The sequence below is a fragment of the Cherax quadricarinatus genome, chromosome 11 (genome assembly GCF_038502225.1).
Source record: "Cherax quadricarinatus isolate ZL_2023a chromosome 11, ASM3850222v1, whole genome shotgun sequence".
Taxonomy (NCBI): domain Eukaryota; kingdom Metazoa; phylum Arthropoda; class Malacostraca; order Decapoda; family Parastacidae; genus Cherax; species Cherax quadricarinatus.
Window position 1 is genome coordinate 44,038,689 of NC_091302.1, and position 25,983 is coordinate 44,064,671.

The following is a 25,983-nucleotide window of genomic DNA, read 5'->3' on the forward strand; positions in this document are numbered from 1 at the left end:
ATTATCAGTGTGTATTATTTTCACTAGTGTCCATTTTAGTTTATTTTCCAGGATGCGACCCACGAGAATCCACTAACTCCTAAGTAGCAGGTGGTAGGGTTCGACCCCACGTCCTCTCGTTTGTGAGCCAAGCACCCAAATCACTGCCTTACGTAAATAAATTTATTCAGGTACACACAAATACAGTTACATTGATTATCATACATAACAGCATATATGCAGAGAACCTATGATACCCTCCCCCCCAAAAAAGCCATCAGAGTAATGTATTTCCATTAAGGTCTTTGGTGGTCCTTTACGTTGCTTTATAAGCCAAGTCAACAAGGTGTGGCTACAAAGCAGGAAGCAGCAGCACCCGACCAAGTCAACAAGGTGTGGCTAAAAAGCAGGACGCAGCAGCACGCGACCTGCATCCCATGCACTAGGCAAGGAAATTGTTCAGGTCTTTGTGGAAGAACTTTCCTTCTACAAGGTTGTTTGGGCGAGGACGGGGCGAGGGGTCACTAGGGTCATTATTTTAGCAGGTTTCTTGTTACGGTCTTTCCTTCACTCATTGCAGTTGCATGTACCTAGGTACGAGCAGTCTGATGGATCATGATAATTATTAAACTTGAGAGACAATGTGCTGGGTATAAATTACAATAAATAAGTCCCTTTACGATTTGTCAGCATCAAGAATCTTTTATTCTGCATTTTAGAATTAAGCTTCATTATATATATTCCTTCGCCCATGTGGAACAATGCAGAGCAAGTGATTTATTAGGATATATATATATATATATATATATATATATATATATATATATATATATATATATATATATATATATATATATATATATATATATATATATATATATATATATATATATATATATATATATATATATATATATATATTCTAGGTAGTAGGCTGGTGGACAGCAACCACCCAGGGAGGTACTACCGTCCTGCCAAGTGAGTGTAAAACGAAAGCCTGTAATTGTTTTACATGATGGTAGGATTGCTGGTGTCCTTTTTTCTGTCTCATGAACATTCAAGATTTCAGATACATCTTGCTACTTCTACATAACTTAGGTCACACTACACATACATGTACAAGCACATATATACACACCCCTCTGGGTTTTCTTCTATTTTCTTTCTAGTTCTTATTCTTGTTTATTTCCTCTTATCTCCATGGGGAAGTGGAACAGAATTCTTCTTCCGTAAGCCATGCGTGTTGTAAGAGGCGACTAAAATGCCGGGAGCAAGGGGCTAGTAACCTCTTCTCCTGTATATATTACTAAATGTAAAAGGAGAAACTTTCGTTTTTCCATTTGGGCCACCCCGCCTCGGTGGGATACGGCCGGTGTGTTGAAAGAATATTTTTTTTTTTATAAAAAAAAATACTATATATATATTCTATATATATATATATATATATATGTATATACATATATGTATATATATATATGTATATATATATATGTATATATTTATGTATATGTGTATATATATATATACCTGGAGTTTACCTGGAGAGAGTTCCGGGGGTCAACGCCCCCGCGGCCCGGTCTGTGACCAGGCCTCCTGGTGGATCAGAGCCTGATCAACCAGGCTGTTGCTGCTGGCTGCACGCAAACCAACGTACGAGCCACAGCCCGGCTGATCCGGAACTGACTTTAGGTGCTTGTCCAGTGCCAGCTTGAAGACTGCCAGGGGTCTGTTGGTAATCCCCCTTATGTGTGCTGGGAGGCAGTTGAACAGTCTCGGGCCCCTGACACTTATTGTATGGTCTCTTAACGTGCTAGTGACACCCCTGCTTTTCATTGGGGGGATGGTGCATCGTCTGCCAAGTCTTTTGCTTTCGTAGTGAGTGATTTTCGTGTGCAAGTTCGGTACTAGTCCCTCTAGGATTTTCCAGGTGTATATAATCATGTATCTCTCCCTCCTGCGTTCCAGGGAATACAGGTTTAGGAACCTCAAGCGCTCCCAATAATTGAGGTGTTTTATCTCCGTTATGCGCGCCGTGAAAGTTCTCTGTACATTTTCTAGGTCGGCAATTTCACCTGCCTTGAAAGGTGCTGTTAGTGTGCAGCAATATTCCAGCCTAGATAGAACAAGTGACCTGAAGAGTGTCATCATGGGCTTGGCCTCCCTAGTTTTGAAGGTTCTCATTATCCATCCTGTCATTTTTCTAGCAGATGCGATTGATACAATGTTATGGTCCTTGAAGGTGAGATCCTCCGACATGATCACTCCCAGGTCTTTGACGTTGGTGTTTCGCTCTATTTTGTGGCCAGAATTTGTTTTGTACTCTGATGAAGATTTAATTTCCTCATGTTTACCATATCTGAGTAATTGAAATTTCTCATCGTTGAACTTCATATTGTTTTCTGCAGCCCACTGAAAGATTTGGTTGATGTCCGCCTGGAGCTTTGCAGTGTCTGCAATGGAAGACACTGTCATGCAGATTCGGGTGTCATCTGCAAAGGAAGACACGGTGCTGTGGCTGACATCCTTGTCTATGTCGGATATGAGGATGAGGAACAAGATGGGAGCTAGTACTGTGCCTTGTGGAACAGAGCTTTTCACCGTAGCTGCCTCGGACTTTACTCTGTTGACGACTACTCTCTGTGTTCTGTTAGTGAGGAAATTATAGATCCATCGACCGACTTTTCCTGTTATTCCTGTTATATATATATATATTTTTTTTTTCAACAAGTCGGCCGTCTCCCACCCCTGTATATGTGATGTATATAGCTATGGATGGAGTGCAGTTTTTTAATAATTTTTATTAATATTATTATTTCGAGGGAAGTAATCAGGTTTGATCCGAGGAAGGGTAGATCCGGTTCCTCAGATCAAGAACCCTACATCGAAGGGTCAGTATCTATATAAATTGCAGCAATAACTTTTATATTAAAAACCATAAAATTAAAAATTTTAAAACCACATTTTTTTTATTTCGTGGGGAGAAAAAGGCCTCATGCAAACTGACTTTTATTTTTAATATAAAAAATACCTGGACACACTTAAAATCACGTCAATACATAATACAATAATACTATACACCATCATATACACTACCCTAATATATACCTCCACTCCATATATATATATATATATATATATATATATATATATATATATATATATATATATATATATATATATATATATATATATATATATATATATACTATACAAAAATCTACATAAATTAAAGGGAAGAAATCCTTCAAATATTGCACCTTGAAAACGTTCTCATAATTTAACAAGTTTCATAATTACTGATCGTGTAACACTTACAAGACGTATTATTATACTCAAGGGGGTGAGCGTTAAACCCGTAGACACAGGTAGATGTAGAAGAAATAGTTATGTCGTGATTAGTCCGTCAGTCTTGGTGGAAGGTTGTGAGACCCTCCAGGTTAGAGGCCGTCAGCACCTACCAAGGCTGACGGACTCGGTCAGTCAACACTACTACTGCAGCCTCCACTCTTACATCCATCTATATTCGACTGAAGAAGCAGAACTGTTGATAAATTAGACACATGTGCAACACTTGGGTATTTTTATTGAGGAAACGTTTCGCCACACAGTGGCTTCATCAGTCCATACAAAGGAGAACGGTGAAGAACAGGAGGAATTTTTGGTAATCAGTCCCTCAGCCTTGAGTGAGTTCATTACCTCTGTAACTTGCTCAGCTATCAAAACTTTGGAGTCCAGTCCCTGGACCAATTATGTACCTCTGTAATCTTTTGACTACCGCCCACAGGATGGGTATGGGGTGCATAATAAACATATTAAACTAACTAGCCTTGAGTCGGTGTGTGTAATCGGTCCATTGATGGACCGATTACATCGACTCAACGCTGAGGGACTGATTACCTCAAATTCTTCCTATCCTTCACCATTCTCCTTTTCATGGACTGATGAAGCCACTGTGTGGCGAAACGTTTCCTCAATAAAGATACCCAAGTGTTACACATGTGTCTAATTTATCAACTAGTCGGTTCTCTGAACCATTTATCTACAAGCAGAACTATGTTTAAGATAGAGATGGTATATGTATTTACCTGGAGGGTTTTCCCGGAGGTTAACGCCCCCGCGGCCCGGTCTATGACCAGGCTTCCCGATGGATCACAGGGCCTGATCAACCAGGCTGTTATTGCTGACCTCATGCAATCCAACGTACAAACCACAGCCCAGCTGGTCAGACACTGACTTAAGGTATCTCTCCAATTTCCTCTTGAAAACAGGCAGGGGTCTATTGGTAATCCCCCTTATGTATGAGGGAAGGCTGTTGAACAGTCCTGGGATTTAGATTTTGCCACCGAAGTGGCTAGTTTATTGTGCACCCCATATCCATCCTTTGGACGGTAGCGCGAGAGCATATGGATACACAAAAGGCCTATGAATTAGGCCCCAAAGGGTTAACAGGAATACATATGGATTTATATCTACATATCTATAGTTCACTTATCTGTTACAAGCAAATTTAGGAAATTTGCTTAGTATATCTGGTATCTTATTTTCATTAAGATATCTTGACATGTCACATAGGTTATTATGCTACTGTCTGTCTCTGGGCCTCTGACACTTATGGTGTTTTCTCTTAGTGTGCCCACGGCACCCCTGCTTTGCATTGTATATAGGTGGAGGTGATGCAGAACACACAGAGATGGAAATAAGTCCTAGGTAATTTACACATATATTATATATGACTGGACAGGCACCTAAAGTCAGTACCTGACCAACCGGGCTGTGGCTCGTACGTCAGTTTGCGTGCGGCCAGCAGTAACAGCCTGGTTGATCAGCCCCTGATTCACTATGAGGCCTGGTCTCAGACCGAGCCGCGGGGGCGTTGACCCCCCGAAAGCCTCTCCAGGTAAACTCCAGATATTTGTGTACCTATACCTAAATAACTTACTATATAGGTGAAAGAGCTTCAGAACACCGTATTTTATATAGTTAGAGATGATATATAGGTGAAGGTGCTGGATATATGTCAGTCTCGTGAGGTGCTGGGATTCTGAGACTGAGTCGTGGGCGCCGGTCATCACCTCTAAGTATCTCTACGCTCTCTCTCTCCCCACTGAGGGTGTGGGCGCGAGACCTACGGGTCAGGTAATAGGTCTTGGGCGGCGAGGGTAGGATGTTGTGCTGTGGGTGGGTGATGGTGGAGTGTGGACGTGGGGTGGGTGGGCGTGCTTGGTGTGTGAGTGGAGTGGGTGGGGGCGGGCGTGCTTGGTGTGGGGGAGGTGTGTAAGGCAGGAGAACAGGTACCATGTGGGACCTGCCTAGGGCTGTGATGTAAGCAACAGCATCAGGGCTGTACAGGGTCGTGTCTATACTGTCCTTGGCTTTGTACTGGTATACGGGCGTGTGTGAGGGCGTAGAGCTTTGGAAGGCCGTGTGAGAGGGTGTGATAGTGTGGGCATTGGTCGAGGGTGGGTGAGGCGTGGTGGGCGTATCGTTCAGCTCCTCCGTAACATCGTTGGCCAGTGTGTAGGCGGACAGAGTGGAGGGTGATTTGAGGGAGTGGGCGGGAAGGGTTGTGGGTGTGGTGTGAACGGGTGGCGGGGCCAAGGTGGATGCTCGTCCACGCTCTACTACCAGTCTGAAGGGATTAGGGGAGGCAGTCTCCACCAGGTCGTCGAAGTGTATATTATGCCCCGTCAGTGGAGCGAAAGCTGCATGGGTGGGCTGAGAAATGGTCGTTTGCGGGAGTGAGTGAGCAGGAGGGAGGGAAGGACGTGGGCGGGCGGGGGCGTAGGTCGAGTTTGCGTGGGATTGACGGGTGACCTGGGGTTTGGGGTGCTCCCATGGGACCTCTACGTCCACACTCGACTTCTTGGTGGGCGTGTTCTCCTCGCCTTCGTAGTTGACCTCTGCCCTGAATCCCTCGTCATCAGCCACGTAGGTGACCACCTGCACCCGCCCGTCAGGCAGTGCCACCTGTTGGTGAGAGTTTAAGTTAATACCACTTGTAAACACACAGTAACGGTGGCAGGAAAGATACATGTACACCGAGAGGTGTATGTCTCTCAGTGAACAAATACCTCGATTTTACTTTAATCCCTATTTTAGGGATAAAAGTATTCTTGACTAATGGTGAACAGGTCACATGCAGCCTTAATGACCCTAGTGTAGTCGATAGGCTTCAAATCCAATTAACCAAGCAACCGACCAGCAACAGGTAAGCTGGCTGCACTCTGGTCATACTTGGTGCTTGGAACTTTCACAATTCATATATTTACACCCATTATCGTAATTATTTATTCACATATAAAGGAAAAACTAGAGTAAATTGTAAATGCAATGCTAGAGCACTCTCATGTGACCAAATACACATCCACAGATCAGTAAGAATGTGTGCATTTCGCGATTAGCAATCAGAGGATCGAGCCTTCACAGCTCTTTGTGCTGGATCACTCACAATTTAACGTTTCTTATAAATATGCTGCTGTTGCTTCTGCTGATAATAATAATAATAATAATAATAATAATAATAATAATAATAATAATAATAATAATAATGTGAAGATGTGTGGTTGGTTGCATGAAATCGTTCAAGCGTTCAATTTGCAATTCACTGTGGTGATTGCAACATACTTTGTAGTTCCTTCTTGTCATTTAACAATACACATCATAGAGTATCGTCAGTCACCTCAGCTGCATGAAGCACCAGCTAGTAAGCAGGACTTACAGAAAAGAAACGTTGCAGAACGAGCTGTTGTTTGGGATAACGTTTCGCTCTGTCTAGAACTTTATCAAAATATGACTTGTTGATTCTAAATATCTGCACAGAGCGAAACGTTGTGGCAATAAAATCTGCAGTTTGTGTATATCTTGAGGACTGACCTGGTAGGAGCCGCTGACAGTGCTACCATCTCTGGCCTCGTAACGAGCGTGGTAGTTGCCGGTGTCCTTGGACTGTACGTTGTAGCCGTACTTATAATGGTCTAACACCTGCCGGGTACGTACATGTTAATTACTATCCTGGTTATAGATATATTCAATGGGAAGCACTAACCACCAAGTGTCATTCACAGACAGGAATTTTTTTTTTTTTAACAAAACTGGATACATCAGCAATGTGCTGCTATGGTGCTACCCTATCTTACATAATAGTAAAACAAGAATAGTAATAATAATAACGCTGCTTGTCGATTAACACCCAGATACCGATATAAGCTGGGAAGATATACTAAGCAACACAGACCCCAACTTATGCCTAGAACAGATTAACTCGGTGGCACTCGATGTATGCACAAGGCTTATTCCTCTAAGAAAAAGGAGGAGTAGATGTAAAATAGAAAGAGACAGGCGCTCCCTTTACAGGCGACGGAAAAGAATAACAGAGCGGCTAAAAGAGGTCAATATATCTGAAATGCGTAGGGAGACACTGGTCAGAGAAATAGCAAGCATCGAACTTAAGCTAAAAGAATCCTTTAGGAGTCAGGAATCGCGGGAAGAACTAAAAGCCATAAATGAAATCGAAAGAAACCCAAAGTATTTCTTCTCCTATGCCAAATCAAAATCGAGAACAACGTCCAGTATTGGGCCCCTACTTAAACAAGATGGGTCCTACACAGATGACAGCAAGGAAATGAGTGAGCTACTCAAGTCCCAATATGACTCAGTTTTTAGCAAGCCGCTAACCAGACTGAGAGTCGAAGATCAAAATGATTTTTTTATGAGAGAGCCACAAAATTTGATTAACACAAGCCTATCCGATGTTATCCTGACGCCAAATGACTTCGAACAGGCGATAAATGACATGCCCATGCACTCTGCCCCAGGGCCAGACTCATGGAACTCTGTGTTCATCAAGAACTGCAAGAAGCCCCTATCACGAGCCTTTTCCATCCTATGGAGAGGGAGCATGGACACGGGGGTCGTCCCACAGTTACTAAAAACAACAGACATAGCCCCACTCCACAAAGGGGGCAGTAAAGCAACAGCAAAGAACTACAGACCAATAGCACTAACATCCCATATCATAAAAATCTTTGAAAGGGTCCTAAGAAGCAAGATCACCATCCATCTAGAAACCCATCAGTTACACAACCCAGGGCAACATGGGTTTAGAACAGGTCGCTCCTGTCTGTCTCAACTATTGGATCACTACGACAAGGTCCTAAATGCACTAGAAGACAAAAAGAATGCAGATGTAATATATACAGACTTTGCAAAAGCCTTCGACAAGTGTGACCATGGCGTAATAGCGCACAAAATGCGTGCTAAAGGAATAACAGGAAAAGTCGGTCGATGGATCTATAATTTCCTCACTGACAGAACACAGAGAGTAGTCGTCAACAGAGTAAAGTCCGAGGCAGCTACGGTGAAAAGCTCTGTTCCACAAGGCACAGTACTCGCTCCCATCTTGTTCCTCATCCTCATATCCGACATAGACAAGGATGTCAGCCACAGCACCGTGTCTTCCTTTGCAGATGACACCCGAATCTGCATGACAGTGTCTTCCATTGCAGACACTGCAAGGCTCCAGGCGGACATCAACCAAATCTTTCAGTGGGGTGCAGAAAACAATATGAAGTTCAACGATGAGAAATTTCAATTACTCAGATATGGTAAACACGAGGAAATTAAATCTTCATCAGAGTACAAAACAAATTCTGGCCACAAAATAGAGCGAAACACCAACGTCAAAGACCTGGGAGTGATTATGTCGGAGGATCTCACCTTCAAGGACCATAACATTGTATCAATCGCATCTGCTAGAAAAATGACAGGATGGATAATGAGAACCTTCAAAACTAGGGAGGCCAAGCCCATGATGACACTCTTCAGGTCACTTGTTCTATCTAGGCTGGAATATTGCTGCACACTAACAGCACCTTTCATGGCAGGTGAAATTGCCGACCTAGAAAATGTACAGAGAACTTTCACGGCGCGCATAACGGAGATAAAACACCTCAATTACTGGGAGCGCTTGAGGTTCCTAAACCTGTATTCCCTGGAACGCAGGAGGGAGAGATACATGATTATATACACCTGGAAAATCCTAGAGGGACTAGTACCGAACTTGCACACGAAAATCACTCACTACGAAAGCAAAAGACTTGGCAGACGATGCACCATCCCCCCAATGAAAAGCAGGGGTGTCATTAGCACGTTAAGAGACCATACAATAAGTGTCAGGGGCCCGAGACTGTTCAACTGCCTCCCAGCACACATAAGGGGGATTACCAACAGACCCCTGGCAGTCTTCAAGCTGGCACTGGACAAGCACCTAAAGTCAGTTCCTGATCAGCCGGGCTGTGGCTCGTACGTTGGTTTGCGTGCAGCCAGCAGCAACAGCCTGGTTGATCAGGCTCTGATCCACCAGGAGGCCTGGTCACAGACCGGGCCGCGGGGGCGTTGACCCCCGGAACTCTCACCAGGTAAACTCCAGGTAAATACTTAATTTACTGACAGGTGGGCAGGGACAGCAGGTGTCTTAAGGAAACACGTCCTAATGTTTCCATCCATACCTGAGATCGAACCACGGACCTCAGTGTGTGAGCTGAGTGCGTTAGCAATCGAGCTACGGGACACCTAAAGTTACATAGTAAGAATATGACAAGGGTAGGGGATGAGGGTTAAGCAGGTTTGCTCCAAGGAAGTGGGGATGACTTTAGTTACACGGATTATAAGCCATTCACCAACATCAAACCACTAACTACCTTGAAGGGAGGTTTTGATATTTGTGGCCTTGGAGGTGACGCTGTGTACTTACCTATATGTACTTTTATGTGGGCACAGAAGTGGGGTCCTAGCTCCTGCCCCAGCTCTCCCTCATAGCCTTACGGGCTCTATCATAATTGTTCTTAAAACTATGTATGAGGTCTGTTTCCACCATTTCCTCAACCATCCTGAGACTGAAAAAAAAATCCAGACATCCCTGTTGTTCAGCTGTGTCTTTAATTTCCAGTTGTGCCCCCTAACACCTGTTTTCCGCTTTTCAACTAGCCTATGTTTACCCTATGAATTCCTCTCAGTATTCTGTATGGTGTTATCATGTTTTTCCTGGTTCTTCTGTTCTTCAGTGTCGTTAGATTCAATTCCGAAAGTCTCTCTTCACAGCTAATACATACACCTTAGTTCTGGAACAGGCCTCGTTGCACGCCACTGCACTCTCTCCAGTTTCTTAGCATGTTTTCTCAAGTGTGGTGCTGCATACTGCAAGATGGGCCTGAGAAAAGCTATATAAAGGGCCCAAAATGACTCTGTTAAAATTCCTGGAGGTCACTTTTTTTTTTATTTACCAGGCGAACATTGGGTGTGGAGATCATTCCGTTGATATGAGTCTCTGTCACTTAGGTGTCTGAGTGAAGTCTGCAGTCTGTCCCCCGAGTCTATACTAGGTTTCCGGTGTTCTAGCCCCTTTCCCAGTCTTCGTAACCTTGCATTTGCTGAGGTTGAATTCAAGCAACCACGTAGGTGATCTCTTGCAGTTTATTTAGATCCATATGTAGCCGTTATCGTTCCTCGACTGTTTTTATTCTCCTCATTAGTTTTACATTATCAACAAAGTAACATCGAACTCAGTCCCGTCTGGTGCTTGTGTGTGTGTGTATGTGTGTGTGTACTCACCTAATTGTGGTTGCAGGGGTCGATACTCAGCTCCTGGCCCCGCCTCTTCACCGACCGCAACTAGGTCATCTCTCCCCCTGCTCCATGAGCTTTATCATACCTCGTCTTAAAACTATGAATAGTTCCTGCCTCCACTACATCGTTTGCCAGACTATTCCACTTCCTAACTACTCTATGACTGAAGAAATACTTCCTAACATCCCTTTGACTCATCTGAGTCTTCAGCTTCCAATTGTGACCCCTTGTTTCTCTCTAGAACATCCTGTCTCTGTCCACCTTGTCTATTCCACGCAGTATTTTGTATGTCGTTATCATGTCTCCCCTGACCCTCCTGTCCTCCAGTGTTGTCAGACCGATTTCCCTTAACCTTTCTTCATAGGACATTCCCCTTAGCTCTGGAACTAGCCTTGTTGCAAACCTTTGCACTTTCTCTAATTTCTTGACGTGTTTGCCCAGGTGTGGGTTCCAAACTGGTGCTGCGTACTCCAGTATGGGCCTGACGTACACAGTGTATAAAGTCTTGAACGATTCCTTACTGAGGTACCGGAACGCTCACCTGTATGTGGCTGCAGGGGTCGATTCACAGCTCTCGTGTGTATGTACAATTATTAACATTAGTAATGTTATGCTGAGGTTTGCCGTCTTCAATAACAATTTGTCCAGCAAATATTTTTTTTTCAAACTCTCCAAAGGTTATAGCACTTGCTGCTGCTTTTGTTAAATAATTTCACTGGTCAACCACTTTGAAAAGAAAAAATTACAATATCTCTTCTGCTCCACTTTTTCCTCAGTTTACAACTGTAGTTTCTTTGTTATTCTGTTCCAGGTACAAATCAATCTTCTTGATCTACTCTTCCATGTCCTTGTATGACATATGTGGTTATTATGTCTTCTCTTTTCCTGGTAGCAGTTAGTGTAGGCATTCTTAGTTTTTTGGTAATTTCATCATAACTTTTTGTGAATTATTATTATGTGAGTAAATTACCTGCATGAGGTTTATTGGGTATTAACTGAATTATTACGTGCAAGTAATGTGGGTGAGATAAGTGGGATTAAGTCACAGTAGGTCACCGAACTGTCACTCCCACGATGCCCACTTCTTCGCCACTCTCACAAAAAGGTAGACCTGACATTAAATTATTAAATACAATATTAAAACCAGCTACTCTGATAAATTAAAATTGTGGAATACATATGATTAGTCTTGCTGGGTACACAAGAGAAATTTGTATTACCACTTACCATTTAATTACTGTAGATGGATCACAACACAACACCTGCCTGAAACCTCGACCCTACACTGGCCAGCTAGAGATCTAAATGCAAGGAATAATGATGCACTTCCCTGTGAGTGATGGTCGTATTTCTTATCTTCTGCCATCCACCCCTCAAGAAAGGCTCCTTGATGCTGGTGAAGGGGCTCTTGATCTAGAGAATTGGATCTGTGTTCAAGTTCCCTGAATTAAACCTGAATACATTCCACATCCCCTCCCAGGCACTGTATAATCTTACGGGTTTAGCACTTCCCCCTTGATTATAACAATAATAATTCTGTCACCCACATGTAATTCTTGAGGTTCCACAAATTTCCTGCCCTAATTCTTCAGTAGGGGACATTAACACGAGTTCCTATTACAAATTCAGGCCGAAACCCCCCAATTTGGTTCAGAAGTTAGTTTAATATGTTTATTATGCACACCATACCCATCCTGTGGGCGGTAGTCAAAAGATTACAGAGGTACATAATGAGTCCAGGGACTGGACCCCAAAGGTAATGAATTAGATCTGCTCACAATCATGATCAAGTAACAAAGGCAGTGAGCTCCAGGTAGAGCTGGTCACACTCATGACTAATTACAAAAATAATGAAAATTCGGAAGACGCCGGATAATATATTAGCAGAATTCTCCACGACAACCAGTGTGCACAAATTACAAAATTGCGTCCCCCTCGGCTGTTGCACATCTCCCTTCACTTGAAATTTCTCGAAGGGTCCAAACAGCATCACATTTTAACACGTAATTAAAATTTTCAAATATATACATGCTGAATTTAGGAAAATTCAAAATTTTCCTCATAACTCATATTTTGAACTCGGGTAGCAATTTTGTAGCTCTCACTTGGACCTTCTCTAAAAAATAAACCTTTTTTGTATGGGCATCGTACAACTGCTGCATATTCTAACTTAGCATAATATATGTTATGATCAGCAGCAGTTTTTAGCATTTGTTTATTCGTATACCTGGAGTTTACCTGGAGAGTTTTCCGGGGGTCAACGCCCCCGCGGCCCGGTCTGTGACCAGGCCTCATGGTGGATCAGGGCCTGATCAACCAGGCTGTTACTGCTGGCTGCACGCAATCCAACGTACGAGCCACAGCCCGGCTGGTCAGGTACTGACTTTAGGTGCTTGTCCAGTGCCTGCTTGAAGACAGCCAGGGGTCTATTGCTAGTGCTAGTGACATCCCTGCTTTTCATTGGGGAGATGTTGCATCGTCTGCCGAGTCTTTTGCTTTTGTTGTGAGCGATTTTCGTGTGCAAGTTCGGTACTAGTCCCTCTAGGATTTTCCAGGTGTATATAATCATGTATCTCTCCCGCCTGGGTTCCAGGGAATACAGGTTTAGGAACCTCAAGCGCTCCCAGTAATTGAGGTGTTTTATCTCCGTTATGCGCGCCGTGAAGGTTCTCTGTACATTTTCTAGGTCAGTAATTTCACCTGCCATGAAAGGTGCTGTTAGTGTGCAGCAATATTCCAGCCTAGATAGAACAAGCGACCTAAAGAGTGTCATCATGGGCTTGGCATCCCTAGTTTTGAAGGTTCTCATTATCCATCCTGTCATTTTTCTAGCAGATGCGATTGATACAATGTTATGGTCCTTGAAGGTGAGATCCTCCGACATGATCACTCCCAGGTTTTTGACGTTGGTGTTTCGCTCTATTTTGTGACCGGAATTTGTTTTGCACACTGATGAAGTTTTAATTTCCTCATGTTTACCATATCGGAGTAACTGAAATTTCTCATCGTTGAACTTCATATTGTTTTCTGCAGCCCATTGAAAGATTTGGTTGATGTCCGCCTGGAGCCTTGCAGTGTCTGCAATGGAAGACACTGTCATGCAGATTCGGGTGTCATCTGCAAAGGAAGACACGGTGCTGTGGCTGACATCCTTGTCTATGTCAGATATGAGGATGAGGAACAAGATGGGAGCGAGTACTGTGCCTTGTGAAACAGAGCTTTTCACCGTAGCTGCCTCAGACTTGACTCTGTTGACTACTACTCTTTGTGTTCTGTTTGTGAGGAAGTTATAGATCCATCGACCGACTTTTACTGTTATTCCTTTAGCACGCATTTTGTGCGCTATTACGCCATGGTCACACTTGTCGAAGGCTTTTGCAAAGTCTGTGTATATTACATCTGCATTCTTTTTGTCTTCTAGTGCATCTAGGACCTTGTCGTAGTGGTCCAGTAGTTGAGACAGGAGCGACCTGCTCTAAACCCATGTTGCCCTGGGTTGTGTAATTGTGGGTATCTAGATGAGTGGCGATCTTGCTTCTTAGGACCCTTTCAAAGATTTTTATGATATGGGATTTTAGCGCTATCGGTCTGTAGTTCTTTGCTATTGCTTTACTGCCCCTCTTTGTGGAGTGGAGATATGTCTGTTGTTTTTAGTAACTGTGGGACGACCCCCGTGTCCATGCTCCCTCTCCATAGGATGTTAAAAGCTCGTGATAGGGGCTTCTTGCAGTTCTTGATGAACACGGAGTTCCATGAGTCTGGCCCTGGGGCAGAGTGCATGGGCATGTCATTTATCGCCTGTTTGAAGTCATTTGACGTCAGGATAACATCAGATAGGCTTGTGTTTACCAAATTCTATGGCTCTCTCATAAAAAAAATCATTTAAATTTCGACTCTCGGTCTGGTTAGCGGCTTGCTAAAAACTGAGTCATATTGGGGCTTGAGTAGCTCACTCATTTCCTTGCTGTCACCCATCTAAAAGATATTTTATAATTCACCAGAGTAGCATATGAACTTCTCAGAATTTTACTTATATGAACTTTCAGTGACACTTTTCTTCGTTTATAATAATTCCTAGATCTCTCTCTTCGACACTTAATTTATCCATGTTATCCGTACAAATTTAATGTCTTTCTGTTTTACCTAAGATTTTTACATCATATGCAAACATATTTACATAATCTTTTATTTCTTCTAGTAATAACTTTTTATAAATTAAATATATTATTGGAACAAGTACTGATCCTTGCCACACCTCACCATGATTTTTTTTTTATATTTTTGTAACAATGTATCTTCTTCTAAACAGACACTCTTATATCTTATGTAGTAATTTGCCCTTTATTTCTTCTATATTTCGTAGTTGCAAATTAATCTTCCATTGGCAGCTCTATTAAGAGTTTTCTTAGAGCCTAGATGATTACAAGTAGCCTATCTATCCATATTGTTCTTGAATAATTTTTGTGACGTTCATAACTTAATAGATTTCATATATACGAATTTACAAACCGAAAACCCAGTGAATGTAGTATATACTTTTGTCTCTGTGCACACTCTGAGTGTAGTATACACCTGTGTGTGAATACACAACGAGTGTGGCATACACTTCTAGGAGTATAAACAATGTGAGTGTAGTATACACCTCTGTGTATACACACTGAGTATAGTATACACTTATGGGTGTACACCACTGGGTGTAAACACACTGTGTAGTAACAAACCACCACCGATAACTTGTTGTAACACAGTCATAGCTCACTTATTCATTTAACTTCCCTGGCAGCGGTCATAAAGCGGAAATAACTCTGTTAATGGCTGGCCGGACACTGGTGTTCACAGTATCTTCGAAGCTTGCTCAAAATACGCAGGACTTCCCAGTCATTGACTTAATATTCGCATGTTTTCCTCCTTAAACACGGTACTGTTTCCCAGTTTCAATACCAGAAGGCTTCTTGGGTGTGGCATAGTTAAACAAAATATGTGATCAATTAAATTATGTGAATGTTCTAGCTCTTTGTAAATCATCCAGCGGTGAAGTGATCTCAACTTGTATGTTCCTGCTGATAACTTTATATGGAGCTCCCAACTTGTGCTCAGTCTGAACCTACTCTTATTATCGGAGATGATAATGCAAGACACAAAAGCACTGAAAACTCACAATTTGGTAATCGTAATGGTAAACAAATTTTGCCACTCTTAAATACTCATGATAATATGCAAATTGTAGGCGACTTTGAGCACACATGTATCTGTGGAGGCATCCTTGATCTGTCTTGGCTTCATCATTTCTTATGCCAGCTGTGAGTCTTCCATTTTAACATTTCCCAGGATTAACCACTCTCGATATTGGTAATACTATCCTCCCTGGTTAGAAATTCGAAAGAAAACGCTTTCATGTTTTCCCTACCCAGCATGACGACTTTGACGCACGTTATAAAGTGGTATAATTCGTATGAAAATTCCTCTGTCGAGACCCTTAACAATGACTATCAGCAATATTCAGAATCCTTTAGAACTGCCTGGACAGACGCTGGAACCTCATGGTACTCCGAACCCAACTAAGTACCATAATAATCATACCTACTTTGGAAAATTTTGAATTTTCCCAAATTCAGCATGTGTAAATTTGAATAATATAATAATGGTGTATTAAAATTATGCTGATTTGACCCTTCGAGAAATTTTGTGTAAAGAGGGGTGTGCAGCGGCCGCAGAGTGATGCAGGAGAGACACCATTTGTAATTCGTGAGCACTGGTTGTTGTGGAAAATTCAGCTAACAATCCTGCATCAGCGAGGCCAAATTGGGGTGTTTCAGCCTGAATTTATAATAGAAACCTGTATTACTGTCCCCTGCTGAAGAATTGGGGCAGGAAATTTGTAGGACCTCCAGAATTACGTGTGGATAGCGGAAGATAAGGAATATGCCATCACTCACACAGGGAAGTGCACCATTAGTCCTCTCATTTAGATTTCTAGCTGGCCAGTGTAGGATTCTAATTGTTGGGCAGGTGCTCTGGTGCGAGTCATCTACAGTTATTAAATGGTAAGTGGTAATACGAATTTCTTTTCTAATAACACCATTATAATTTATGTACAATAATTATAGTCTGTGTACCCAGCAAACCTAATCATATGCAGTCCACATTAATTTATAATTTACCATTATTGGTATTAATGTTTAATATTGTAATTATTAATTTAAGTATTAGGTCTAGCTTTTTGTGAGAGTGGCGATGAAGTGGGCATCGAGGGAATTACAGTTCAGCGACCTACTGTGACTAAGTCCCACTAACCTCGCCCAAATTACTTACACGTCATAATTCAGGTAATACCCTGTAAACCTCATGCAGGTAATTTTCTCACATAATAATTCATACCTACAATAAAACTCATACCTACTACATTGATCCTAACCTTAGAATATTGAACCATACTGCTCGGAGACTAGGCCTAGCCTATAGAAAAAAAATCGTATCTCTGAAATGCCGAAACTCTTTCAAACTGGCCTTGTTGCTGCCAGGGAGCATGGAGGGATGAATTGGTGCTTGGGCAGCTACATCTAGCTGCCCAAGCACCACATAGACTAAATTAAAGAACAAACATGATGCCCGGTGGCCTGGTGGCTAAAGCTCCCGCTTCACACACGGAGGGCCCGGGTTCGATTCCCGGCGGGTGGAAACATTTCGACACGTTTCCTTACACCTGTTGTCCTGTTCACCTAGCAGCAAATAGGTACCTGGGTGTTAGTCGACTGGTGTGGGTCGCATCCTGGGGGACAAGATTAAGGACCCCAATGGAAATAAGTTAGACAGTCCTCGATGACGCACTGACTTTCTTGGGTTATCCTGGGTGGCTAATCCTCCGGGGTTAAAAATCCGAACGAAATCTTATCTTATCTTATCTTATCTTAGGTAGGGACTGATTTGTTTTTTCTCAGCATGGAAGATGACTAACATTTCTTTCACTAAGTTTGAGCTCGGTGCGGCACAAAGGGCAAATCCACGTCGCCTGAGGAGGATAGCATTACATACAGCATACTTAGACTTCTATGCTGAGTACCAAGTAATTCCTTTATTTGAATTATTCGTCATGAGCTATGTAACTGAAGAGCTCCCTAAATCATGGACCAATAGCATCATCATTCCCGTTCCAAAGCCCACTCGACAATATGCACTTCGCCCAGTATCTTTTACTAGCTGCTTGCGGAAAACATTTTAAAGGACGCATAAAATCAAACAATTTATGTCTCCCCGGTTGCATGGTTTTATGCATGGAAAGTGTGTATCACTGCATAACTACCTTTCTCATCCTGCACACTGACAGCTCCTACACTACCTTCCTCGACCTTTAATCTGCCTTTGATATAGCCAGCCGACATGTAATCATTAGTAAATTAGCCAGAATGGATGTAAGAGGATAGTTTCTCTGCTGGACTGGATTAAAAGCTACCTGTCCAACAAAAAGTCTTCCGTGTTATTCCAGGGGTATAGAAGTGTAACTAAAGACATTAAATTAGGAACCCCACAGGGAGGTGTCCTGAATCTCACCTTATGCAATATTTTAATTAATGTTTTACTAAATGTTATGCCCAGCCAGCCCGATCATTGTATGATTAGCTTTGCAGATGTTATTTCACTCCGGACTTAAGCAATAACAGTGTCCAACGTTACATAAGTTTAACGATACATTACGCACTGCCTCCAGTCGTAAAATAGAAATTCTAACTAATTCAGTTAATATTTTCTTTTTACATTGCTGATTCTACAGCTCACTTTGAAGTTAGTCCTACTGTTGCCTTCAAGGATTATTACATTTATGGGAAAACGCAAAGCTCATAAAGCCATACAGCGCCTGGAAAATAGGAGATAATCAGATTCTTAGATCAAGAGCCTTTCACCGGCATCCAGGCGTCCTCCCCTCGAGTGAAGAGCTTGAGTAAATTCCAGAAGAGAGACCTTCAAGCCTCAGCCACCACCAACATGAACCACATATTAGCACACCGTCTGTGCTCACTCCACACTAATTGCTCTACTAATAGAAATGGAACCGCAGTTATACGGAACGCAGTAGGCTGAGTGAGTGGCTGCTGCCTGAACCTCAAGAGTGCAATATAATTATGGTACACAATAGCGACAAGTACCTCAAAACTACTTCTTCAAGGTTGACGGACTGATTACATCAGCTTTACCTCTCCACTGCTGCTCTTGTCTTCTCTGTATTCGACTGAAGAAGCCTACATTGTAAGAGAAGAGGTTCGAGAATAAAGATACCGAACTGTTGCACATGTGTCTTACTCATCTACCTTAAGACCTAACAAATACACTTTGCAAACAATATTTTGATAGCTCCAATGGAGTAACTTATTTAATATTTTTTTTTCCTCTAAGGTTTTCCTTTATAGCTTGAGAACGCCCTATTCAATCGGCTTCAAATTTTCAGTACTCGTGTATTGTAACTAGGAAAAATTAGCATTTACATGTGCCTCTGGTCAGTTTTATATAGACCAGTCACGGATATGCTTTTAGTGAGATATCTTAAGAAAGCCTCGTCTGATCAGGCCTCAGACTCTCAGCGCTGATGTATCGTACGTGGAAGAAAGTTGAGATTATTATTAGTGTGGAGGAAAGTGATATAAAATATCCACACGATGGAAAAGGATACATAAATGCAGTGTAGCGTGAGCCTTTACTAACAACGTTTCACCCACACAGTGGACTTTATCAAGTCACAAACAGATTAGCATTTGTGACTTGATAAAGCCCATTGTGCGAGCGAAACGTTATCAACATAGGGTCGCATTATGCTGCATTTGTCTCTTTTCCATTGTTATTACAGTGTAGGAACCAGTTTTCAAATTTTATTTGCAAATTGGTTCCTACACTCCTAGTAATTTTTTTTTTTTTACTTTATTTAAGTATAACCTTTGTGAAGGCCTTCACCCTCTTTTGCCTGATGTAAGTTATATATATTATGATACACAATAAGTTTAGGCTTCGTAAATGTAAAACTGGTTATTTTCTTAGTAAATAAGCTTAAAGCCGTTTGATTCTGAAAAATAACGAGAGAATACCTCTTCGGATAGGCTTAAAAACTTTCAGTAATGGTAGGCTATATTTAGAGAAATGTTACCTACGGAAGGAAATGACTGAACTACAAATCCTTGGATCAAGAACCCTACCGTGGCATCAAGGCACCCCTCTTCTTGAAGGGTTAAACGCTCTGAGCATCCTGACTATGTCTTACTATCTTAGTGAAGTTGGACGAGGTGGACGGAGTCGGGATGTTCCAGAGATGGGACACAGAAACAAGGGGTCACAGCTGGAAGATGAGTCAGAGAGATGTTAGGAAGTATTTCTTTAGTCATATAGTTGTCAGGAAGTGGAATAGTCTGGCAAGTGATGTAGTGGAGGCAGGAACCATACATAGTTTTAAGACGAGGTATGATAAAGCTCATGGAGCAGGGGGAGAGAGGACCCTGTAGCAATCAGCGAAGAGGCGGGGCCAGGAGCTTTGAATCGACCCCTGCAACCACAAATAGGTGAGTACACATACTGTTACTATTACTGCTACTACCTTATCTTCCTCCAACATTCAGTCGGTGTTCCTAAACCTCAGTTCCTCATCATGGCTTGTACGGATCACATCATTGTTTCATGACTCAGAAATCAAGCATAATGTTAACTCATGTTGCTCATTGTTCTACCCTTGACGGGTGTTGTTACTGACCTGCAACACCACAAAACAAACATTACTTCACGAAACTAAGTATTAAGAGAAAAACTTGTTTAACTATCTGCATTTTACTATGGCAAATTGCGTGATAAGTTGTGAGTATCTTTAAGTCAGTGGAAATGATGCAGTACAAGGCTATATACCCTAAGAGGTGTATATCTCTCAGAATATGTTAGGTAAAAGAATGGTATAAACCTTGGTAATAAATACCGACAAGTTGGTTTAGAAAGACACGTAAGCAAACACTATAACATATTTATTAGAAAACGTTTCGGTCCTGAGACCTTGATCACTTCTAACATACAGAGGTAGGAAGACATTATATATAGGCGGAGAGTGAGGTGTGACGCACGTGACCTGAGGAATGTCATAAGAACATAAGAATGGAGGAACACTGTAGAAGGCCTACTGGCCCATGCGAGGCAGGTCCCCATCCAAAAACAACCTCCGCCCATGATGAGGACGGGCAGACGATGAAATCACGTGACTCCTGTGTTGTTGGGTTGGTGCTGCTTAAGTATCATGTATGCCAATGTTTTTGAAATTTTGTAGTTTCCAGTGTTGCGTTCTATAGTGTCGGTGACGGCGATTAGTGAGGCTTCTAGGCACCGTCGGCGTCTGAGGTCTGGTTCAGTGAGAACGAGTTGTGCCTCATCCCAGTTCATCAAATGCCCCGTGGAGTCTCTGTGGAGGACACATGCGTACCTTACATCGTCTCTGTTAGAGGCATTTCGATGCTCATTCAGGCGGACTGCAAGATCTCTGCCTGTCTCGCCTACATATTTCTTGGGACAGAACCCACAGGGGATAGCGTAGACGCCTGCTGTAGAAATTAGAGGTGTGTGGCTTATGACATTCCTCAGGTCACGTGCGTCACACCTCACTCTCCGCCTATATATAATGTCTTCCTACCTCTGTATGTTAGAAGTGATCAAGGTCTCAGGACCGAAACGTTTTCTAATAAATATGTTATAGTGTTTGCTTACGTGTCTTTCTAAACCAGGTAAAAGAATACATGTTCACTTAACGAGATATTTTATTGCGATAACGTTTGCAGGTGAAATGCCGTCGCGATTAAACAATTAAATTCATTTTCCCGTCTTGGCTGCCCTTGCCAATTTTATAGACTCTGCCTTCTCGCGTGCTAAACGAACTTTCTTCTCTCCCAAACACTGCTCCTGTGAACTATCCTGTCTTCTGCCTTCCCTACATTTCCGGTCTTTCCAGTGTCAACAACTCTCTCCGTTGTTAGGTAAGACACATATGCAACAGTTAGACATCTTTATTCCGAAACGTTTCGCCTACACAGTAGGCTTCTTCAGTCGAATACAGAAAGTAGGCAGGAGCAGTAGAGATGTGAAGACGATGTAATCAGTCCATCACCCTTAAAGTCGTAGAATTTGAGGTTGTCAGTCCCTCGGCCTGGAGAAGTTCAGTTCCATAGTCAGGAACTATCTGTTGCATATGTGTCTTACCTAACAACCTGTCGGTATTGTATACCATTTTGATGTTCAACTCTCTCCGTTCCTTAGACATCAAACTTTCCGCCAGACTAACACTCTTCGCACTAATCTAGTTCATACTTCTCTTGTTAGACGAAGAATGAGGGGAGACCTGATCGAAGTGTATAAGTGGAAGATAGGTATTAATAAAGGGGATATTAACAAGGTCTTGAGGATATCTCTCCAAGAGAGAACCCGCAGTAATGGATTTAAATTAGATAAGTTTAGATTTAGAAAGGACATAGGAAAGTATTGGTTTGGAAATAGGGTAGTAGATGAGTGGAACAGTCTACCTAGTTGGGTTATTGAGGCTAGGACTTTGGGTAGTTTCAAATTTAGGTTGGATAAATACATGAGTGGGATGGGTTGGATTTGAGTGGGACTTGCACATCAGAGCTTATTTCTTGGGTAGCATTGAAAATTGGGTAGGTCAAATGTTTGTTAGTGGGATGAATTGTAAAGGACCTGCCTAGTATGGGCCAACAGGCCTGCTGCAGTGTTCCTCCTTTCTTATGTTCTTATGTTCTCCTTCTACAGATGCTCCTGGTGTCTACTCTATTTCTTGTTCCTCCTGTCCTCTTCAGTACTTTGGAGAAACTGGCCGATCTCTTTCTGACAGACTTAGGGAGCACAAAAGTAGTGTTAGGCTTGCCGACACTAACAATACTATTTTCTTTCATGTCAGAGATCACGGTAATCCTACTGACTGGTCTTCTGCTGAAACTGTCTATCCTACTTCTAACTTTCACAGTCGCCGTCTGGTTGAATCCTCCCTTACATACAACTTTCCATGTATGAATTTTAGTCCTGGCTTTATCTCTGTAGATGCCTTCCTTTCCCATTATATTGTAAAATGCTCCAAACTTCAGAACACCCGTGACTTAATCTGATTCTTTTTTCCCCTTCTCCCTCTTCCCCTTTCCTCTTTTTCCTTTGGGTTTTCTTTCTTCTGCCTTGGGTATTTGTTCTTTTTATTTCCCCCCCCCTCTGTGTTCTTGCTCCTACCCTCTGTGGGCCCCTAGCTCCTTTGCAGTGCTTCTCTTTCTTAGTATCTGACTGACTCCACTACTACTACTACTACTACTACCTCTCTTATTCCCGTCAATGTCTGATGGCCTGTATATACTCCCTCCTTCTCTCGTTTCTGTTAATGTGACTTTGTAAATGGTCCAAGTTGGACCGAAACGTCGTAGTAAGCTCCTCTCTTCTCTGTGCGGGTTATTTGTGCAATGTAAACGTCTCATTATTATTTTTTATGATTGGTAATTCTACCAACATTATTACAACTATGAGTTTAATTCTGCACTTAACAATTCTTGCGGGTTATTCAGAGCAAGGAGCGGTGAAGGCTTCATTCTCCATTCGCTAATAGTGGCCCAATATCTCACCGCGATAAGCGGGGAAGAAATATAGCGCCTTCACAACTCCTAGCACTGATAATCTCACACAAGTTAAAAACTAAACCAGGGGTGCTACTTACCCCCGGCTTGTCCTCTTCAGAGTCTTCGTCTGAGGTGTAGTCTTCCTGTGAATCATAGGCTGATTCTGGGGCGTAGATCACTTCTGGATCGTACACAGAATCTGAAGTATATTTAGGATCTGATGCATACACAGGGTTTTGCTCATGAACCGCATCTGAAGCATAAGCTGGATCAGGTCCATTAACTGGTTCCGCCGCGAGTGTTGGTTTTGGAGTATAAACTGGACCTAGTGAATCGTGCAGCTGGTTCCGGGTGTTGTACGTTGGTTCGTTTCCTGTGTGAGTATTTGTAATCAGTGGGTCGAGCACCACTTTCTTAGGCATAGGCGTGGACCTGGGTTTTGACACTTGCACGTACAGGGGAGATTCGGTCTCGTAGTAATATGGTCTAGGTTCATACTCATCGTTGAATGCAGGTTGAAGAGCCAAGGGTTCATAAAGATGATGCTGTGGTTTATATATAAGAGAGTCATGGTTCTGCACAGATTCATCAAAGTCGTTCGATTGTGACTTTGAATTATAGACGGGTGAGTTATGCTCAAGAGACGCAGGTTCAGGTTTGTGGGAAGATGTTCGGCCAGTGGTCTGTACATTCGATTCCGATTTCTTGTCAGCGAGAAGTGGTCTATAGCGCAGTCTCTTATTTTCCTCAAGAACATCCGCGGGCACAGAAGTGGTCGTACGTACGAGTGTGGGCCTGAGTCTACTAGGAAGAGGTCGCTTCAAGGCCTTAATCAGACCTCTCCTTCGCTCCGCTAATCCTGTGGTACTTAAGGATGTTTCCAGCAACTCTGACTCGTCTTCAGTAGTTTCCGAGTCGCTAACGTTGGTCTTCATACCCCAACCACCTGGAAGCTTTTTATAACGCTGTCGCAGCTCAGAAGCTGCGCTGAAAGATGGGAATGCTGACCTGGAGGTGGTGCTGCTAGTGGAGGAAACTCTGGAGGTGGAGGTAGTGGTGCTAATAGAGGTGCTGCTGGTGTTGGTCACGGGCAGTGGAGTCTCCTGTACCTGGTGAACAACGAGGCTAAATTCATGCGTGTTAGTGTCTTCCATGCATGAGAAATATTTTTTGCGATTTATTACGAGAAGAGTTTATGAATAATCTTTAATTGAACAAGAGTTATTTATATATATATATATATATATATATATATATATATATATATATATATATATATATATATATATATATGTCGTGTCGAATAGGCAGAACCTGCGATCTTGGCTTAAATAGCAACGCTCATCTTGCCATATAGGACAAGCTAAAATTCGTGTATGCAATAATTTCGCCAAAATCATTCTGGACCTAACGAAAAAAATATATTTCCCTGTGTTTGTTTAGTATTAAATTATTGTAAACAAATCTAAAATATATTTAGTTGGGTAAGGCTAAAATAAATTGAGCTTGTTATAATAAGGTTAGGTAAGTTTTCTAAGTTCCTTTTGGTGCAAAATTCTAAATTTTTACATCAATATCAATGAAAAAAATATATCTTTAAACGTATAAGAGAAAATTTTAGAAAGGACTTAATTTTAAATGAGTTCTTGCTAATTGACCAGTTTTACATATTCGGCACGACATATATATATATATATATATATATATATATATATATATATATATATATATATATATATATATATATATATATATATATATAGCAATGAAATCACGAATCAAGAGATTTTAAATCATTTAGCAAACTGCGGCAGACCAGGACTCGACCCTACGAACCTTGTGCCGCCTCCAGTGACAGCACAATGTACGCTGGCTCTGTGGTAAGGTAATGCATACATTGTGCTGTCTCTGGAGTCTGCGCAAGGTTCATAGAGTCGAGTCCTAGCCTGCCATAGTTTGGTAAATGATATATATATATATATATATATATATATATATATATATATATATATATATATATATATATATATATATATATATGGGTGTGAAGCGTGGGTGATGAATGTTGCAGCGAGGAGAAGGCTGGAGGCAGTGGAGATGTCATGTCTGAGGGCAATGTGTGGTGTGAATATAATGCAGAGAATTCGTAGTTTGGAAGTTAGGAGGAGGTGCGGGATTACCAAAACTGTTGTCCAGAGGGATGAGGAAGGGTTGTTGAGGTGGTTCGGACATGTAGAGAGAATGGAGCGAAACAGAATGACTTCAAGAGTGTATCAGTCTGTAGTGGAAGGATGGCGGGGTAGGGGTCGGCCTAGGAAGGGTTAGAGGGAGGGGGTAAAGGAGGTTTTGTGTGCGAGGGGCTTGGACTTCCAGCAGGCATGCGTGAGCGTGTTTGATAGGAGTGAATGGAGACAAATGGTTTTTAATACTTGACGTGCTGTTGGAGTGTGAGCAAAGTAACATTTATGAAGGGATTCAGGGAAACCGGCAGGCCGGACTTGAGTCCTGGAGATGGGAAGTACAGTGCCTGCACTCTGAAGGAGGGGTGTTAATGTTGCAGTTTAAAAACTGTAGTGTAAAGCACCCTTCTGGCAAGACAGTGATGGAGTGAATGATGGTGAAAGTTTTTCTTTTTCGGGCCACCCTGCCTTGGTGGGAATCGGCCGGTGTGATAATAAAAAAAAAAAATATATATATATATATATATATATATATATATATATATATATATATATATATATATATATATATATATATATATATA

The 25,983-nt window shown here is 42.0% G+C and overlaps 1 protein-coding gene across 1 annotated transcript in view; it reads right to left on the minus strand.

Annotated features, from left to right (window-relative positions):
- Nucleotides 1-3,241: 3,241 nt before the first annotated feature.
- LOC128687620 (mucin-2-like) overlaps nucleotides 3,242-25,983 on the minus strand; it is a 65,272-nt gene continuing 42,530 nt past the window's right edge. The window contains exons 3-5 of the mRNA XM_053775172.2: nucleotides 23,318-24,328; nucleotides 6,853-6,960; nucleotides 3,242-5,946 (exon numbers count right to left, since the gene is read on the minus strand). Of these exons, the coding sequence (XP_053631147.1) occupies nucleotides 4,960-5,946; nucleotides 6,853-6,960; nucleotides 23,318-24,328 (2,106 nt within the window). The 3' untranslated portion in view covers nucleotides 3,242-4,959. The remainder of the gene's footprint in view (nucleotides 5,947-6,852; nucleotides 6,961-23,317; nucleotides 24,329-25,983) is intronic.